Raw genomic sequence first — 21,311 nt, forward strand, 5'->3', positions numbered from 1 at the left:
ATGAGAACAAAGGGGACATTCACAGCATATTACAATCATGGTAATTAGGGAATGAGGAAAGAAATACAATATATTAGCAAACATTCAATACAATAAAATGTGATATAAAAGGATAAAAATCTTACCTTCATATACTCCTTCTGCAGGACCTGTATGATGGCAGAACAGGTCTCCGGGATAATGATCCCCAGAGCCTGGGGGGAGATGCCTGTCGAGAACTTCAAGTCCTGCAGGCTTCTCCCTCTGGCCAAATACCGCAGGGTAGCGACCAACCTCTGCTCCGGAGTGATGGCTTGCCTCATGCAGGTATCCTGCCTGCTGATATAGGGAGTCAGCGAAGCCAACAAACGGTGAAACACGGGGTCCTTCATCCTGAGAAAGTTCCTGAAATCATCAGGATTATTCTCACGGATCTCACGGAGCAAAGGCATATGAGAGAACTGGTCACGCTGAAGCAACCAATTCTTGGTCCATGAACTCCTCCCCACCCTGTTCATGGACTGGACTTGTGTCAAGGTCAGGACCCCAACACCAAGCCCCCTCACAGCACGAACTCTACGAGGAATACGCATACGAAACATGGCTAGAAAACGGTCGGCTGCTCAGAACGAAGTAACAGAACGCACTGAAGAACAGCAAGGCCTGTGAAGAGCGACCTGAAAAACAGCAACGAGCGAACAAGATCGCACAGAAAACTCCAATACGAACTGACTGCACGCACTGAAGAGCAGATACAAACCCACAAGCACAAACTGAACGGCAGAAAACGATCTGAAAGCCACGAGTCTGAAAAAGCGTGAATCGTCTCTCACCAAACTTTTACTAACACGAGATTAGCAAAAGGAGCCCAAAGGGTGCCGCGCTTGGTTCTGAACCGGCCTTTTCTAGTCTCGTCGTACGTGGTGTACGTGACCGCGTGGTTGGCGATCGGAAATTCCGACAACTTCGTGCGACCGTGTGTAGACAAAATAAGTTTGAGCCAACATCCGTCGGAAAAAATCCTAGGATTTTGTTGTCGGAATGTCCGAACAAAGTCCGACCGTGTGTACGCCCTATTAGAGTGCGTGAATCTCCCTATAAAATCCTGACAAGGGTTCTAACCACTTTATCCAAATCTAAAAAAAAAAGTTTTGGCTTTAGTAATATCTAAAATGTTGTAGCACATGGGCATTGAACATAGCTGTGGCACACCTGTATGCCTATGTGAACACTGATGCAACACTGGTTAAAATTGCTGTACGTATTGGATGGCCATGCTCTTTTTCAGCTAGGAACAAGTTAAAATAAATTTCTAGGGCGGGGCCCTTTTTTCCCATGAATGAAGTGGAACATCTGCAGCAAATAATCAACTTTCCCTCGGATTCTTTGTGCAAGCATCACCCTGCAGAGGACTCCACCCGTCATTGTAAAAACACAAATTTTTCTAGACTCTATTATTGGTCGGTCAAATGTGTTGGATCTGAAGCCAAAACCAAAACTTTCTGTAACTTTATCCACTGCTCAGCGTATACATTCCCAGCTCACTGACCTCGTCTTACAATGCATTGCTCTGTTATCAGCCACGTTCAGACCACTTTACAACTTGTCATGATTTAACATATCATAAACAGGCCGCCAGACGTCTACACCAAAATCCTTTATAGGAATGTTTATGCAACTTAGTGTTTTTGTAAATTAAAGTAAGCCTCGCGATCTAATCACACACCAGGGAATATCTGACAATGCAAAGAATTTGCTGAGATTTAAATAAATCTGTCAAATGTGCTGGTTCCAGTCTGCTTAAAGCAGAACTTCAGTCATTTTTCGTCTTTCCATCTATTAAATCTTCTGCCCTTGTTGATTTAACTTTGGATAGTAAAACTTTTTTTTCCCTGCCAGTAAATACCTTATACAGACCGCTTCTTGTCTGGTAAAAAGCCTAGACTTATGACATGGTGCACAGCTCTCTCTCTAACTCTTGTGAGAGTTTGCCAGGAAGGAAGGGGGATAAGTCATAAGAGGACCAATGAGAGCTGCAGAGCTGGAGGTGTGTGTCTGTGTAAATCCAGGAAGTGAATAGGCAGCAGCTTCAGCTGCTCACAGTTAAAATGATTGCAGCCAGACTCAGTGGAGGGAGATTTCTGCAGCATATTTGACAAGTACAGAATCACAGTATATATAAAATAATATGCAAAGTGGTTGGACGGAAGCTTCAGAATGGCAAAGATGTTTTTATTACAAATGTGAGCAGACTGCAGTTCCTCTTTAAAAAGGCCTGCATTAAAACAAAAAGCTATTGAAATCACTACATATACCTAGATAGATGAAATGAATATTCCTGCGCTGCCTAAACTCTGATAAATAAATATGATGCTTGGTTGCGGCAAGCACCGATTGGGTCAAACACTACCCAGCAGGAAATGTAATAAAAAAATCAATAAATGGTGCTGCACTCCAAGTAATAGAAAACAAATAAAGTGCTCAGTGATTCATATAAAGTGCTAAGTGTACAAGATAATAGATTCCAAAAAATTGAATTCATGTGTTTTTAGTGTATGAATTTAATTTTTTAGAGTCTATTATCTTGTACACTTAGCACGTAATATAAATCACTGAGCACTTTATTTGTTTTCTATTACTTGGAGCGCAGCACCATGTATTGATTTTTTTTTTTTTTTACTACATATACCTAGTTAACACGTTTACTTCAGGTATCACACACGCTGTAACTAAAATCAGATATTTTCACATATTTGATGGCTTTATGACAACACCAATAATACATAAAGCAGGCAGACATGGTCAAGAGGTTGAGTTTGTCCAACCAAAAAATACCCAAGGTATCTATTTTAGATTACTTGTTAGTACCAGATGTGGTGCTTACAGCATCAGAAACTGCTGATCTGTAATTTTCATGCTTCCTAGACTCCTAGGCAAATATGCCTTGTAAATGAGGCAGGTCAGACGGCAATGTCCATACTTGTTAAAGATCACAGGAAGTCCATTGGCTCCCGCTGCTGTCAATCAAATCCAGCGGCACGGGAGCGGAGAGCGAGCCTGCAGGGGTGCCCCCAGGGTAAGGGGCTTTCCGTGGGGGCACCCGATGAAGAGGAGGGGCCTGGAGCGCCGGCGAGGCACCTCAGAAGAGGAGGTTCGGGCCTGCTCTGAGTAAAACGATTGCACAGAGCAGGTAAGTATAGGCATGTTTGTTATTTTTATTAAAAAAGAAAGGAAAGCCAAGTATGAATTATTTGGGATGCAGTAGGACATGAACGAGAAGGTGTTAAAGGGATTGTAAACCTTTTGTTTTTGTTTTTGTTTTTTAAATAACAAACCTATCATACTTACCTCCACTGTGTTAGTTTTGCACAGAGTGGCACCGATCATCCTCTTCTGGGGTCCTCCCCGCATCGGTAAACCCGCTAGGAGAAACGCTCTCCCTGGGGGTTACCATGTGGGTGCGCTTCCCTGTCCAGCATTTGCGCCCTTAGACACAAAATGCCGGACTCAGCCCCACCCCCCGCATCTTTGGATTTGTTGACAGCAGCGGGAGCCAATAGCTGCGCTGCTATCAATCTATCCAATCGAGAGCCGAGAACCCTGGGCAGAGAGGTAGAGCGTGTCTCCACCGTGGGAAGAACGGGCTCAGGTGAGTAAAACGGGGGGGGGGGGACTGGGGGGCTGCTCAGTGTCAGAAGTTTTTTTCACCTTAATGCATAGGATGCATTACCACTTGAGGTCCGGGCCATAGCCGAATGACGGCCACCGCGCGGACCTCTATTTCCGGGAGGCCGTCATAGGACGTCCTCCCCTGTGCACGCGCCCCGCGCGCACCCTGCAGGGCGCGAGATCACCGAGTCAGCCAATGACAGCTGATCACATGATGTAAATAAAAGCTGGATAATCGTGAGAAGAAAAAAAAGTCGATCACTGGCTTTTGTTAAAGGGACATCGGTCCCGAAGAGGAAGGAGGCACACCTGCCTCATCTGTGCCTGCCAGTGCCACCTGCCACTGCACTGAGTGCCCAGCAGTGCCACCTATCAATGCCCACAAGTGCCGCCAATCAGTGCCACCTAGCAGTGCTGCCATCAGTGTAAGCAATCAGTGCCCATTATTGCCACCCATCAGTGCCCATCACTACCACTTATCGGTGCCCATCAGTGCTGCCTCATCAGCGTAAATCAGTGAAGGAGAAAAATTACCTGTTTGCAAAATTTTATAACAAAATATTTAAAAAAATATTATTTTTTTTTTTTAATTCGTTTTTTTTCAATTGTTTTAACAAAAAATAAAAACCACAGAGGTGATCAAATACCACCAAAAGAAAGCTCTGTTTGTGGGAAAAAAATTATAAATATTTAATTTGAGTACAGTGTTGTATGACAGCGCAATTGTCATTCAAAGTGCGACAGTGCTAAAAGCTGAAAATTGACGACCCCTTTAATGCTTTAGGAACTGAGTGATGCTATCTGTTCTTCAAGGACTAGAAGTCCTAAAGAAGGTTTTCAGTACCTGATTAAATATGTTCTTTAAAGTATTTGGACTGTTATGAAGGAAAAAATAATCCTATCTTGTACTGGATGGATTTACCTAATAAAGAGGTCACAAATTCATAATGCATTGGTATTTGGTTGTGTGCATGAGAGGCTGAAACTAAAGGGGAAATGTAAACTTTATATACTTTATTATACTTCCCATATTTCTCTTTTACATTAACTATTCAATTAATAAACTGGGTGCAGGCTTTTTTGGAGGTTGCCCCATCCCTATTAAGTGTTTGAAGGTAATTGTCACCGGGACTGAAAGTAAGATGGAATATAAACGTTTACGTTGTCATCAAAACAGAAATAAATGGGAAATGTTCCTGTGGGGACACTTATTCTAGTGACAGCTGTGTAAAATAGTGTTTACCTCACTTTGGAGAGGTTTCCTCTCACTTCCTGTTGTGTCTACTGGACAGAAAATGAAATAAAATCCCTTGAATGAGACACATGGTACAACAAAATTGACAAGCTTTCACCATTCTTTACTCTATACAAAATTAGAAAGAAATAGATTTACAGTGCCTTGAAAAAGTGTTCACACCCCTTGAAATTTTCCGCATTTTGTCATGTTACAACCAAAAACGTAAATGTATTTTATTGGGATTTTATGTGATGAACTAACACAAAGTGGCACATAATTGTGAAGTGGAAGGAGAATGATGAATCATTTCAATATTTTTTACAAATAAATATCTGAAGAGTGTGGCATGCATTTGTATTGTGTCCCCTTTACTCTGATACCCCTAACTAAAATCTAGTGGAACCAATTGCCTTCAGAAGTTACCTAATTAGTAAATAGAGTCAACCTGTGTGTAATTTAATGTCAGTAAAAATACAGCTGTTCTGTGAAGCCCTTAGAGGTTTGTTAGAGAACCTTAGTAAACAAACAGCATCATGAAGGCCAAGGTACACACCAGACAGGTCCGGGATAAAGTTGTGGGGAAGTTTTAAAGCAGGGTTAGGCTATAAAAAAGTATCTCAAGCTTTGAACATCTCATGGAGCACTGTTCAATCCATCATCCGAAAATGAAACGAGTATGGCACAACTGCAAACCTACCAAGTCATGGCCATCAACCTAAACTGACTGACATTAATCAGAGAAGCAGCCAAGAGGCCCATGGTACCTGGAGGAGCTGCAGAGATCTACAGCTCAGGTGGGAGAATCTGTCCACAGGACAACTATTAGTCATGCACTCTACAAATCTGACCTTTATGGAAGAGTGGCAGGAAGCCATTGTTGAAAGAAAGCCATAAGTCCCATTTGCAGTTTATTAGAAGCCATGTGGGGGACACAGCAAACATGTGGAAGAAAGTGCTCTGCTCAGATGAGACCAAAGTTGAACTGTTTGGTCTAAAAGCAAAACGCTATATGTGGCGGAAAACGAACACTGCACATCGCCATGAACACACCATCCCCACTGTGAAACATGGCGGTGGCAGTATCATGTTGTGAGGATGCTTTTCTTCAGCAGGGACAGGGAAGCTGCTTAGAGTTGATGGGAAGATGGATGGAGCCAAAAACAGGGCAATCTTAGAAGAAAACCTGTTAGAGTCTGCAAAAGACTTGGGACTGGGGCGGGGGTTCATCCTTCCAGCAGGACAATTACCCTAAACATACAGCCAGAGCAACAATGGAAAGGTTTAGATCAAAGCATAGTCATGTGTTAGAATGGCCCAGTCAAAGTCCAGACCTAAATCCAATTGAGAATCTGTGGCAAGACTTGAAAATTGCTGTTCACAGACGCTCTCCATCCAATCTGACAGAGCTTGAGCTATTTTGCAAAGAAGAATGGGCAAAACTTTCACCCTCCTAGATGTGCAAAGCTGGTAGAGACATCCCCAAAAAGTCTTGCAGCTGTAATTACAGTGAAAGATGGCTCTACAAAGTATTGAATTAGGGGGGCTGAATACAAATGCATGCCACACATTTCAGATATTTATCTGTAAAAAAAAATTGGAAAACCATTTATCATTTTCCATTAACAAGTATGTGCCACTTTGTGTTGGTCTGTCACAGAAAATTCCAATAAAATACACTTACGTTTTGGTTGTAACATGACAAAATGTGAAAAATTTCAAGGGGTATGAATACTTTTTCAAGGTACTGTATGTATATATGTATAATAAATATATATATATATATATATATATATATATATATATATATATATATATATATATATATATATATATATATATATTTATTATACATATATACATACAGGTACCTTGAAAAAGTATTCATACCTATATATATATTTATTATACATATATACATACAGTACCTTGAAAAAGTATTCATACCCCTTGAAATTTTTCACATTTTGTCATGTTACAACCAAAACGTAAGTGTATTTTATTGGAATTTTCTGTGACAGACCAACACAAAGTGGCACATACTTGTTAATGGAAAATGATAAATGGTTTTCCAATTTTTTTTATATATATAAATAATGATGGCTGGGCGGTGGTTCCGTTATCCTGACTGGACGTCTTTCAGGATAACGAGCCGGCGCACGCCCAGCAATCGGTGGTGTGTCAGTCTGACACACCGCACCACCTATCTCGGTAAAGAGCCTCTGACGGAGGCTCTTTACCATGTGATCAGCTGTGTCCAATCACAGCTGATCACGGTGTAAACAGGAAGAGCTGTGTATCGGCTTTTCCTCTATCGCGTCTGACAGACGCGACTAGAGGAGAGCTGATCGGTTGCTCTCTTGACAGGGGGGGGTCTGCGCTGATTGATTATGAGGATGCCCACATAGGTATGCCAGCCATGGCCACCAGGGATGCCCACAAATGATGGCAATAAGTAATGCTTGCCAGTGCCTCCATATCAGTGATGTCCATCAGTGCCATCTATCAGTGTCCATCAGTGCCATCCATAAGTACCCATCAGTGCCACCTGTGAGTGCCCATCAGTGCTGCCTATCAGTGCTGCATATTAGTGCCACCTCATCAGTGCCTCCTTATCAGTGCCCGTCAGTTTTTTAGGCACCCTCACATACAAGGAAGTGCATTGCTATATTTCAGTAGGAATTCCACACCAAAAGTAAATCTTTCAAGTTACTGCTTGGGTGCAGTTTATATTTGTAGATGTTTCTTATGACCTGGTGGATCTTTACTTTTAATGTTCAGAGTCAGGTCCACATTAACACATATTTGCAAGTGTTTTCAACAAAAACCATGAATGTTAGAAACCGTTAATATCTATTTTTTTTGTTCTGGCTTGAGTGCTGGGGAGTTTTTGTAACTGTGCATTTGTAATACAATCAGGAACCTATTAATATTTGGGCATTATTGAACTTTGTAATCTGCATATTTGTCTCTGACTCAGTCTTTTATTTTGCAGCGATGTCCAGTTTTGGAATGTTACCTTCAAAAGTAATTCCTTTGTCTATAAACAGGTATAGTTACTTTTTCAGTTTTGCATTGGTACGATTTCTCATGAAACCAGGTTCATATCTTGTTATTTTAGCTTTTTTCAGAAATGTTCAGCTATCTTTATGGGCATTAAATATGATTTATTTACTTGGTATAAGAAGAAAAGCCTGCCATTACTATGGCTTAGTTCTAAAAGTACAATGAACTTGTCTTTTGGCCAGTGTAATAAAAGCAATATGCTATTGAACATGTGGTCTTGCTACCTTGCAGGAAACAGGCTTGACCACAGAGCTTTCCATTCAGTACTGTATAGCTCCAATGGTTATCTATAAGACAGGGATCTTTCATCCACTGGATGACTCTTCATTCTGCTCATGCCCCCAGAATGTATGCAGCCACAGTGGAAGGGAGCCTGTCCCAAACTATTCCAGGTAGAGCAAAAAAAAAATAAAAAAATCTATTTAAATGCTTACCTGCATTGTTTTTCCTTTTAAATATGAATTCCGCAACAACCCAAAATTTTCAAAACCCAGTTGTCATTGGGACAGAAAGTGGGCTGAAATCTTCTGAACAGGGGCACAGACAGCAAAACAAACATTACAGGGTTATTAACCCTTCCCTATCCAAAAAGCTTCAAAATAGTTTTTTTTTAGCTGGAGCTACACTTAAAAAAATGTACCTGTTCCGACTTACAAACAGATTCAACTTAAGAACAAACCTACAGACCCTCTCTTGTTTGTAACCCGGGGACCACCTGTATTGTTTTATTCACTTTCAAAGTTCCTTTGAACTTACTAGAAAATGTGATTACTTCAGGAAGAGTCAAATTTCTAGTGCAGCTACTCCTTCCTTGTAAGTCTTAGCTCTGTCCTCTTTTGGGCGTGTCTGAATACTGTCTGTGCTGGCCCATCTCCTCTCCCCCTTTCTTCACCTCCTTACATAACCTTTGAAGTATCTGGAGGAGTAAAGTGGAGTACTTGATTGACAGCTCTGAGTCTGCTGGCGCTGCTGAGCAGGCTTTGAACTTTTGCCTATCGACACATAGTAAACTTTTATAGAGAACTAATATGCATAAAGTACATTAACTGCACATGCAATTTTATGGGAAAATAATTGTTGAAATGAATGTTTTAGCAACAGAGTCTCTTTAAAGAATATCCAAATCATGACATTAAACCTCTTATTCGCTCCTTTTACATCTTTAGACTTTACCATTGAAAGTGTTTTGTTATATCTGTTTGATAAGTGCAAAAAAAGAAAGGGGAAGGAGTTTTGTAGTCACAACACACTTTCCTGGGGCTAATCATGTCAGCCTACGAATAGGTCAGCTCCACCCCTCTGACCCCACAGGACAAAATCTTGTTCAAATAAAAGGAGGAATTTCCCATACCACAGTGTTTCTATTTTGCCCTCACTCTGAAACAACTATCCTGCTGTTCTAGAAGACAAGAGATTAGGAGATTGAAGATTCCCTACCTTTCCTGTTTGGTTCAGACTTTCCAGGTGGAGGACTCCTGGCCGGAAGGTAAACCCTCTATTGTAGGAGTGGCTTGGTCGTTCAATATTCATCATTTATAAAGCTTCATGGATTTTTGATTTTGATTTTCATATAGCTTCCTACATGTACTATGAGGCTACAATGCTATACCCTTACACAGAAACTGTCATTATGAAAAAGGTGGGCCTGAGATACTCGACAGCAGTACACACTTTCCCTTTGTCTGCAGGGGAGGTGGGGCCTTTGTGGATGGGTTTGGCAGGATCTGCCATCATATGGGCATGTACATAGGTGCATATATGTGTGTGTATGTTTAAAGACAGTTAGAAGAGGACAGTCATTCATCGCTTTGGCTCTGAGGAAGAGGGTCCTCCCTCGAAACACGTTAGCCACCCTGCAATACCTTCTGGTCCTCCAACACCCTTTGTTCCTGCTATAGACCCAAGAGTTATGCCCCGTACACACGAGCGGAATTTCCATTGGAAAAATCTTGGATGGTTTTTCCGACAGAATTCCGCTCAAGCTTACCTTGCATACACGCGGTCACACAAGTTCTCTGAACTTTCGACCGTCAAGAACGCGGTGACGTACAACACTACGACAAGCTGAGAAAATTAAGTTCTATGCTCCCGAGCATGCGTCAAATTGTTTACGAGCATGCATGTTTTTTTTGCTCGTCGGAATTGCATACAGACGAACGGAATTTCCGTCGAGAACTTTTTCCGTCAGAAAAATAGAGAACCAGCTCTCAATCTTTTGCTGGCGGAAATTCAGACAGAAAAACTTGGATGGAGCGCACGGTCGGAAAAGTTGGATGGAGCGTACGGGGCATTAGTGCTCGGTATTGCTGTTGCTTTAATATGCTTTATACCACGTTTTTATGTGAGTATGATCATTGCTGTTTTACCTTTAACCGTTATACTGCGGCAGGTTGGCACGGCTGCGCAAATCCCCGTAGCTAATTGTTGGCTCTTTGGACGCTATAGCAGGTGCGCGCGCCTGCAACCAACGCTCGTGCTAGGTGGGCGCGATGTATGCCGGGCATTGGCGATTGCTCGTTACAAACCGAGAACGGGGATGTGTGTGTGTGTGTGTGTGAACACACAAATCCCGGTTCTCTCAGGGGAGAGGAGACAGATCGTGTGTTCATAATAAGTATGAACACCAATCGGTCTCCTCCCCTAGTCAGTCCCATCCCCCCTACAGTTAGAACACACCTAGGGAAGACAGTTAACCCCTTGATCGCCCCCTAGTGTTAACCCCTGCCAGTGACATTTATACAGTAATAGGTGGCTATTTTTAGCGCTGATCACCGTATAAATGTCAGTGTTCCCAAAATAGTGTCAAAAGTGTCCGATCTGTCCGCCGCAATCTTGCAGTCCCGATAAAAATCGCAGATCGCCGCCATTACTAGTAAAAAAAAAAAAATAATAATTAAAATGCCATAAATATTTTCCCTATTTTGTAGACGCTATAATTTTTGCGCAGACCAATCAATATACGCTTATTGTGGGTTTTTTTTTACCAAAAATATGTAGAAGAATACATATCGGCCTAAACTGAGGGAACATTTTTTTTTTGTGGGGGGGATTCTTATTATAGCAAAAAGTACAATATATTGTGTTTTTTTTTCAAAATTGTCACTCTTTTTTTGTTTATAGTGCAAAAAACAAAAACCGCAGAGGTGATCAAATACCACCAAAAGAAAGCTCTATTTGTGGGGAAAAAAAAGGACATAAATTTTGTTTGGGTACCACGTCGCACGAGTGCGCAATTGTCAGTTAAAGCGATGCAGTGCCGTATCGCAAAAAATGGCCTGGTCAGGAAGGGGGCAAATCCTTCTGGGGCTGAAGTGGTTAATAAAATTATTTTTGTTAATGCTCAAGATCGGTGCTCCCTCCCTTCTTTTTATATGTTTCAGTTCCAAGGACACCCATTGTTCGGAGGAAGGCGGTAAGGCCATTGACATTCTATACTAAAGGGCTGACTGCACCACATACCTCTAGACCCAGCACCCAAGCGCAGGAGAATTGTTTTGTGTTTTTAGGAGTGGCTTGGTGCCTGTGTTTCTGTGTTTGTGAAAACTGCCTAAATGTGCATATTTGACGGTCCTCTGTGAGTGGTAGTGTGGTCCCCCCCCCCCCCCCCCCACCCTCGGATATGTACTCTCCACTTCCTTGTGCCTGGTGGGGTACAGTTTTTCCAGTGAGAATTGGTTCCCTGCTCTACCCTGCAGTAAAATGGCTGCAGCAGAACTTCCCACGTCACTGATGTCACTTCCAGTATGATGTAAAATCTTTTTCATGGCAACTAGACGCTGGGCAACTCCAGCTGGCTTATGAGGGATGCTCTCCTCCTGGTGGGTTTGGTTTCCTCTTATCACAGCGGAGAAACAGGCGATCGTCTGCGAAGAGGAGCCATCTCAAACGCCTCATGAAATATTTCTCTAATTTTAGGAAACTGCTGCATAACTTTCACATTATATATGAGATTAGGGAATTGATGGAGGAAGAATGGTCTAGACCAGACAAAAAGACATATGGGATAATGCACCGAAGATGGACGTGTCTCTCCAGAGGCTGGTGAGACGTGACATTACCACTTGATGATTTAGTGGCATTCTGAAATGTGACGGACAGGGGATTGGACGCAAAACTGAAAAAAGTTTACCTCACGGCAGGGGCAGCTTGTGTGCCTGCATTAGCTCTAATGTTGGTAGCCAGAGCTATGAGGGCTTTGATGGTTGAGAGTAGAGGAGATTGAGAGTGGGCAAGATTTGTTTCTTTCTAAAATGGTGCAGCTGGAGTCGCCAGCGGTGGACCTCATTTGGTTGTCACCCAGAGTGATGGCGCATTCTATGGTGGCCAAGAGAGCTCTGTGGCTCAAATATTGGACTGCAGACAGTGTATCTAAGCAGGAAATGATCAGTTCCTTATGTTGAAAAAGTCTCATTCAGCAAGGCTTCAGAGGAAGCCAACCTTTGAGTAATGGGCAGAAAATCGAGACTGATTCTGCTAGAGAGGAGAAAGAAATGGCAGCCCTTTTGTTCCACAGTTAGGTCAAGAGAACAGTTCAGAGACTCAAAAGATTACCAACCTGGAAGAGAGTATCTGTGGCAGCCCTAGTGAGTTTCCCAGCCTACAAGCATGATTCAAAAGCCCAAGTCTTCCCAGGGCTCTAAAGTCGTGGACAGGTCCTTCTGAAGGCCAGCCCACCCAGACCCCACAAGTGGGAGAAAGATTGTCTCTCTTCTCGAGTTTGGGCAGATCCAGGACCCTTGGGTTGTCTCTGTAGCAAGAAGTGGGGGACTGGCTAGAGTGGGAAAACCATTTTGTAAGAACTTACCTTCTCTCTGAGGAAGTAGAGGCTTTCATTGGAGGCCTGCATTAGAGATCTGTTGGATGCTGGAGTGATAGTCCTGGTACCCGAAGACCAGAGGGGTGAGTGGGTCTACTCTCCAATCTTTTTGGTTCATCAAGCCAGCTAGATTTCAGATGGAATCGCTTCTGACCGTTACATTAGTGGTCCAGCCATTGGACTAGTTGCTGTCCATAGACTTGTTTGATGCATATCTCCATGCCCCTTTTCATGTGGTTCAGGAAACTCCGTACCAGTTCACGTGTCTCCCCTTCCGCCTCAGTTTATCCCCCCAGACGTTCTCAAGACATCTTCTGGCAGTAGTCGCTCACCTCTGCTTGGAGAACTTAAGGATATTCCATTATCTGGACAATATCCTGCTTCTGGCAGAATCCAAGAAAGTTTTGTTAAACAAGAGCTTCAGAGATCTAGTTGGTGAATCAAATTCAACAAAAGCAGGTAGCCCCCTCTCAGAGGCTGGAATATCTAAGCATAGTGTTCAACACAGTGAAAGAGAAAGGTGTTCCTTGTGCAGAGGAAGATATCCCTCTTAATCACAACTGTTCAAGCTCTAAAGACAACTCATTTGGTGCCAACAAAACATTGTATCAGGGTCTTGGGGTTAATGACCACAGCAGTCCCCACAGTAGCCTTAGCACGATGGCTTCTGACACCTCCAGTTTGCTTTCCTCCAGCAGTGGGAAATGAGCTCTCTGTGCCAGCAGGTAGTCCTTCCCTGATTTGTCAAGCAGGCTTTGACTTGGTGGACGGACAAAACCAGCCTACTTGAATGAAGGGCTGCCGTTTCAATCACAGGAGAGACCAAACTTACAGTTGTGCTAAAAACTTGGCCAAACCCTTGGGAAATTGGTAATATACTGTACAGAGTGTACCGTTTTTAAACCAAACCTGAGTGAGCAGGCATAACACATTTCTTTTATTTCTTATGGGATTCATATTCAGCTGTAGGGTATAACAGAGTGGCACAATACTAAAACAAAACATGGCAACAAGTAAACACATGAAATGACTCCTGTTCAAAAGTCAGCATACTCTTAGTTCCTAATACTGTGTACTGCCCCCTTTTAGCATCAATGAGCTCATGCAGTCTTTTGTAATAGCTGTCTATGAGGCCCCAAATTCTTGCAGGTGGTATAGCTGCCATTCATCTTGGCCTTCAGGTCATGCAAAGTCTTTGGTCGTCATGCATAAACCACACTTCTGAGATCTCCCCAGAGTAATTATATTAATGTCAGGAGATTGTAATGGCCACTCCATTGCTTTTACCCTTTTCTGCTGTAACCACCACCATTTTGTCCTAGGGTAACAATGCTGCTGCTTCACAGATACCGTATGGTGAATGAGTGTTACCACCTTAGGACAGGAAGTATGTTATTGGCAGAATCATAAGATAAAAATAAAGTGTAAAAAATAAAACTGACGCAGCCACCACATCTAAGGACTGTTGAACTATTAAGTTTTACAGTTTTGTTCTTGGGTTTTTTGTATACTTGAAAATATTTCTGTATTAAAACAAAACCAACCCTCACCTCCTTCCCCCCTTGCACTGTATAGTAAGCAGCTTCTAGTCCCTATACTTACTGCTCCTGTCTGTACCCCTTGCTGAAAATCTCACCATTTTTGTGTTTAGGACACACAATCACACTTTCCTGCCCTCACGTAATGCAGCATTCTCTGCCTGCACATAAAATAATTGGTGCTGTCACATCAGAGAAGGGCAGCATGTAGAGACGATTTCAAAAACAGGCTTCCAGATGTGGTGGAGCATATGATGTCCCCTGTGGGGTCCAAGAGCCCATCACTAGGCCCGAGTACTGTTACATGACTGAGGGAGTGACATCACCATTAGGGTTGCCATCTCATCCCTTTAAAACCCAAACGCATATTAATTACACAGGTTCTGTGGCTGATTAAAGTGGTAATTAAACTCACTTGGTGTATTATCTGCATTAAATTAGCCTCATAACCTGTGGCAACCCTATCACCACTCCCTCCAGCATCTGACTCCAGCCTACACTGGGAATTTTACTGCTGGCTGCAATGGAGGAGGGAGTGGCAGGGGAACACTGGCAAGGGGAATATCTGTGGGGTGGAGGATGTTTATCTCCACCCAAAGAAAATTCAGTTTTAGGTGAACAGAGTTGTGTTGAACAACCTACCAGCTTCTTATGTCTGTTGAAGACTCAATTGGTGAGACTTACCCCAAGGCAGTGTGTGTCTCCATGCTCTTCCAACAAGGCCACAATCGAAAGGTCACAGCTGCTTAGTTATTTGGTTAGCCTTAATTATAGAAAATCCTTTTAGATGAATTCCAGGCAGTTAAGAAAAAAAAATCTAGTTTTGTACTCCTTAGAAATGCTGTTGAATGTATGTTTCTTTCTTGTACATTGAGGAACACAGGAAGTCTTTAACCTATTATTATTATTATTATTATACAGGATTTATATAGCGCCAACAGTTTACATAGCGCTTTACAACTTGAGGGTAGACAGTACAAATACAATACACTTTAATACAGTAGGAATCAGAGGGCCCTGCTCCTTAGAGCTTACAATCTAAGAGGGAAGGTCAAGAGATACAAGAGGTAATAACTGTGGGTGATGTGCTGATTGAGAAGATAAATGTACAATTGTTAGGTGGGGGCCAGATAGGCTTCTCTGAAGAGATGAGTTTTCAGGGATCGTCTGAAAGTAGATAAAGTAGGAGAAAATCAGACGGATTGGGGTAGAGCATTCCAGAGGATGGGAGAGGCTCTGGAGAAGTCCTGAAGCTGAGCATGGGATGAGGTGACAAGGGAGTCTGAGAGCAGGAGGTCTTGGGAGGAGCAAAGAGAACGATTAGGTTGGTATTTTGTGACTAGGTTAGAGATATAGCTGGGGACCAGGTTGTGGATGGCTTTGTAAGTTATAGTTAGTGTCTTGAATTTAATTCGGTGACTGAGTGGCAGCCAGTGGAGGAATTGGCAGAGGGGTGTAGCAGACGCTGAGCAGTTTGTGAGGTGGATGAGCCTGGCAGCAGCGTTCATGATGGACTAAAGTGGGGATAGCCTATTTAGAGGTAAACCAATGAGGAGGGAGTTGCAGTAGGCGGGAGATGACCAGGGAGTGGATTAGAAGCTTTGTGGTGACATTGGTTAGGAAGGGGCGTATCTTGGAGATGTTGCGGAGATTGAGGCGGAAAGTTTTGGATAGTGATAGAATGTGGGGTCGAAAGGTTAGTCCTTGGACCTTGGCGTGGGGAGATGGGTTAATAGTTGAGCCGTTGATATTGACAGAGAAATCAGGGGAAGTGGCACCTGAGGGAGGAAATATCATGAGCTCGGTTTTGGATAGGTTGAGTTTGAGGAAGTGATGTGACATCCAAGCTGATATGTCTGCTAGTAAGTTGGTAATGCGTGAGGAGACAGATGGAGAGAGCTGGCGGGTGGAGAGATAGATTTGGGTGTCATCAGCGTAGAGATGATATTTAAAGCCGTTGGAGGCAATGAACTGACCCAAGGAGGTGGTGTAGATTGAGAAAAGGAGAGGTCCAAGAACAGAACCTTGGGGGACCCCAACGGAGAAAGGAAGAGGAGAGGAGGAAGTAGAGTTGTAAGTGACACTGAAGGAGTGGTGGGATAGGTAGGATGAGAACCAGCGAAGAATACAGTCACGGAGACCAAAGGAGTGGAGTTTTTTGAGGAGGAGGGGGTGGTCCACTGTGTCAAAGGCAGCAGAGAGATCCAGGAGAAGTAGTACAGAATAGTGTCCACTGGTTTTAGCCATTAGTAGGTCATTTGAGAGTTTAAGGAGAGCAGTTTCCGTGGAGTGTTGAGGGCGAAAACCGGACTGAAGGGGATCAAGAAGTTTATTCATGGTCAGATGGTCGCTTAGTCGGTTGTAGACCAGTCTTTCAAGAAGTTTGGAGGAGAAGGAGAGTAAGGAGATGGGACGTAAGTTGTTGAGATTGGTGGGGTCCAGTGAGGGCTTTTTAAGTATGGGGGTGACTAGCGCATGTTTTAGAGAGTTTGGGACTATGCCACAGGAGAGGGAGAGGTTGAAAATGTGAGTTAGAGAGTGTAGAATCGAGTCAGAGGGTGAGCGTAGCATTTGCAAGGGAGCAGGATCCAGGGGGCAGGTGGTTAGATGAGTGTTAGATAAAAGTTTAGCAACCTCAGTGATAGTAGCAGGAATGAATGAGGGAAGTAATGATTGTATCTGTGGACATGGGGTGTTGCATGGGGGAAGTTTTTGCGCATTGGCAATCTCCTCATGAATTGTATCAATCTTAGTTTTGAAGTGATTGGCAATCTCCTGGGCAGTTAGTGAGTTGGTGGGTGGAGGCAGTGGAGGACAGAGTAGAGTGTTGAAGGTAGAGAAGAGTTGACGTGGACTGGATGAGAAGGTGTTAATGAGTGTGATAAAGTAGGTCTGTTTGGCGGTGTGAAGGCAGGAATAGTATTTTAGGAGGGCAGATTTATATTGTATGAAGTCTTCCTGGATCTTAGTCTTATGCCACAGGCGCTCACGAGCGCGGCTGCGTTTTTTGAGACTTCTGGTGTCATCTGTTTGCCAGGGTTGTAGCAGTCGGGGCCTAATTCTGCGTGTAGTGAGGGGGCAAGCTTGTCTAGGGATGAAGACAGTGAGCTGTTGTATATGAAAGTGGCTAGGTTGGGGCAGGACAGAGGTGAGATTTTGTCATAGAGGTGATCAGTAGCAGAGTAGAGTAGAGAAGAGAAGGGTTGAGGTGGCGAAGGTTTCTACGTGTAACTGTTAGGCGGTTGGAGGGAGAGGAGGTGGAAGACAGGGAGAGAGCAAAAGTAATAAGGTGGTTATCAGAGAGTGGGAGTGGATTATTGGAAAGGTTGCACGGAGTGCACAGATAGGAGAAGACAAGGTCAAGGGTGTTGCCGTTGGAGTGGGTAGGAGCCTGTACCTATTGCTTCAGGTGAATCGATGAGGTTAGACTGAGAAATTTAGAAGTAATAGTAGTGTTAGTGTTAACAGGGATGTTGAAGTCCCCGAGAATAACTGTGGGGATTTCAGAAGAGAGAAAGTAGGGTAGCCAGGCAGAGAAGTCATCAAGGAAGGCTGATACTGGTCCAGGGGGCCGGTAGATGACAGCAATTCTTAGAGAAATGGGAGAGAATAGACGAATGCAATGTGCCTCAAAAGAGGAGAGTGTCAGAGAGGGAGGTGGGTGAAGTACCTGATGGGTGCTGCATGGGGCTAGAAGGATTCCCACACCATCCTATGTGTATGCTGCCGCCTAAAGAAGGACTGGACATAGGCAAACAAAAAGCCAGGCTTGCAATAACCCCTCTTTTTACCACCCTGCCTTAGTTTCTTTCTTGGAACCTATAATTTTTTTTCTAGCAAGTCAGGACTCTTCTCTACACCACAGCTGGTGAATCCTCCCCCCACCCCCCCATTATTTGCAGCTATCTGACGCAGTCATCCTCATCCTGGGAATTGAACCATACAGCATCCAGACCCGACTGGACTGGAAGTTGTGGGCTGAGCCTGGAAGTAATCTTCAGTCATTGGATTCTTTGTGCAATGCTTTCTACACTGCGTTCTGGTTAAGTTAGCAGCACAGTACTTTCCAGGTCAGGAGACAATGGCATTGTCTCTGCACTTGCCCTGTTTCTGTGAACTCAATGAGTTGGCCAGTTTGATCGAGCACCAGGAGCTCCCTTGTTTTTATTGGTCACAAAGTGCTATTATTACCCGGCTTCCTCCAACTTTGCCATAGAAGAGACTAACACTGCGAGACAGAACGCTCACTCGCATGCTCCATGCTTTCTTTAACTGCTATACAGCATAAAGGAAGCATTTATTTGCAATAGTTTATATAATAAACTATGGAATTTTGATCTTCAATCCATTCCAGCTGCCCGCCTATGTTGTTTTTGGTTACCTTTGGCCATCTGACCCTCCAGTCGCAGAGGCTCACCTGTTACAGCTGTCCAGGTTTTATGAATACATGGAGCTTTGCCTTTTCTCCTGAGCCTTTATGTTGTGCCTGATTCTAGCCATGGGGAGAATGCTTCCAGCACGCTCTACTAACAGGTCGGGGGCTGCTTGTGCCTACAGATAGTGCCAACATCTGCAGCTTGACGTTATGCTGTCTTCTACTACTAGCAGACTGCAGAACAGTTCAGGGGTTTTATTTTGTCACTTTTTGATTGAAAGGAGGCATATGTCTCATCTTGGGGCTCAAGGCATTGAATATTTACATTTATGCTTGCTTCCCTTTCAGGGTTTTGCTGTAGGGCCTCTGCACTACCAGTTCATGGCCCTGGGTGCTAACCAAGGTGCTGGATCCAGTGTTGGCTCTGTTGCACTCTTGGGGTAGCCCCAATCGTGGAGTACTTGGACAACTTATTGTTGAGGGAACAGTCAGAACTCTGAAGCACAACATATCTCTGACTGTCAGATGTTACGGAGGTTTAGGTAGATTCTGAACTCTCAGAAATCATAGCTGAAACCAACTCATCGATTGAAATATCTGGGTCTGATCCTGGACAAAGAGAAGAGAAAGATTAAACTCTCCAACCTCAATTTCCAATGCTTCAACCCAGAAGCCGTCCGACTCTTCTTCTGTATGAGTGTTTTGGGGAAGCCTCCTTCTGCCTCAGTTCCCTTTGTCCACTTTCACTCCAGACCTCTAAAACACAATCTTTTGTCATTGAGGGAAAAATTTGACCCATCTCTAGACAGTCTGTGGAATCCAGAACACCTTTCCCCTATGTTATGAGGAAGAGGAGTGAAGGAGGTATCCGCTGTCCTGTAGTCCTGTTCTAAGGTGACATGTGGCTCCTCCATATACAGTGGCTTACGAAAGTATTCGGCCCCCTTGAACTTTTCAACCTTTTGCCACATTTCAGGCTTCAAACATAAAGATATAAAATTTTTATTTTTTGTGAAGAATCACCAACAAGTGGGACACAATTGTGAAGTGGAACGAAATCTTTTGGATTTTTGAAACTTTTTTAACTAATAAAAAAATGAAAAGTGGGGCGTGCAAAATTATTCGGCCCCCTTGCGTTAATACTTTGTAGAGCCACCTTTTGCTGCGATTACAGCTGCAAGTCGCTTGGGGTATGTCTCTATCAGTTTTGCACATCGAGAGACTGAAATTCTTGCCCATTCTTCTTTGCAGAACAGCTCGAGCTCAGTGAGGTTGGATGGAGAGTGGTTGTGAACAGCAGTTTTCAGCTCTTTCCACAGATTCTCGATTGGATTCAGGTCTGGACTTTGACTTGGCCATTCTAACACCTGGATACGTTTATTTGTGAACCATTCCATTTGTAGATTTTGCTGGATGTTTGGGATCATTGTCTTGTTGGAAGATAAATCTCCATCCCAGTTTCAGGTCTTTTGCAGACTCCAACAGGTTTTCATCCAGAATGGTCCTGTATTTTACTGCATCCATCTTCCCCTCAATTTTAACCATCTTCCCTGTCCCTGCTGAAGAAAAGCAGGCCCAAACCATGATGCTGCCACCACCATGTTTGACAGTGGGGATGGTGTGTTGAGTGTGATGAGCTGTGTTGCTTTTACGCCAAACATATCGTTTTGCATTGTGGCCAAAAAGTTCGATTTTGGTTTCATCGGACCAGAGCACCTTCTTCCACATGTTTGGTGTGTCTCCCAGGTGGCTTGTGGCAAACTTTAGACAAGACTTTTTATGGATATCTTTGAGAAATGGCTTTCTTCTTGCCACTCTTCCATAAAGGCCAGATTTGTGCAGTGTACGACTGATTGTTGTCCTATGGACAGACTCTCCCACCTCAGCTGTAGTTCTCTGCAGTTCATCCAGAGTGATCATGGGCCTCTTGGCTGCATCTCTGATCAGTCTTCTCCTTGTCTGAGCTGAAAGTTTAGAGGGACAGCCAGGTCTTGGTAGATTTGCAGTGGTCTGATACTCCTTCCATTTCAAAATGATCGCTTGCACAGTGCTCCTTGGGATGTTTAAAGCTTGGGAAATCTTTTTGTATCCAAATCCGGCTTTAAACTTCACCACAGCAGTATTACAGACCTGCCTGGTGTGTTCCTTGGTCTTCATGATGCTCTCTGCACTTTCAACAGAACCCTGAGACTATCACAGAGCAGGTGCATTTATACAGAGACTTGATTACACACAGGTGGATTCTATTTATCACCATCAGTCATTTAGGACAACATTGGATCATTCAGAGATCCTCGCTGAACTTGTGGAGTGAGTTTGCTGCACTGAAAGTAAAGGGGCCGAATAATTTTGCACGCACCACTTTTCAGTTTTTTAATTGCTAAAAAAGTTTAAAATATCCAATAGATTTCGTTCCACTTCACAATTGTGTCCCACTTGTTGGTGATTCTTCACAAAAAATTAAAATTTTATATCTTTATGTTTGAAGCCTGAAATGTGGCAAAAGGTTGAAAAGTTCAAGGGGGCCGAATACTTTCGCAAGCCACTGTATATAGTATTGCAAATGAGTGTTGTCACCCCAGGATAATAAATGTGTTACTGGCAAGATCACCAGGAAAACGTAAGAATAAAAGT

The 21,311-nt window shown here is 43.3% G+C and overlaps 1 protein-coding gene across 2 annotated transcripts in view; it reads left to right on the forward strand.

Moving 5' to 3' along the window:
* Window positions 1–21,311, forward strand: part of PUSL1 (pseudouridine synthase like 1) — a 199,601-nt gene that overhangs the window by 165,195 nt on the left and 13,095 nt on the right. For both annotated transcript variants that reach the window (XM_073602936.1, XM_073602938.1), the window contains exon 6: window positions 7,878–7,932. In XM_073602936.1, the coding sequence (XP_073459037.1) occupies window positions 7,878–7,932 (55 nt within the window). The remainder of the gene's footprint in view (window positions 1–7,877; window positions 7,933–21,311) is intronic.

Source organism: Aquarana catesbeiana, linkage group LG10, assembly GCF_042186555.1.
Source record: "Aquarana catesbeiana isolate 2022-GZ linkage group LG10, ASM4218655v1, whole genome shotgun sequence".
NCBI lineage: Eukaryota > Metazoa > Chordata > Amphibia > Anura > Ranidae > Aquarana > Aquarana catesbeiana.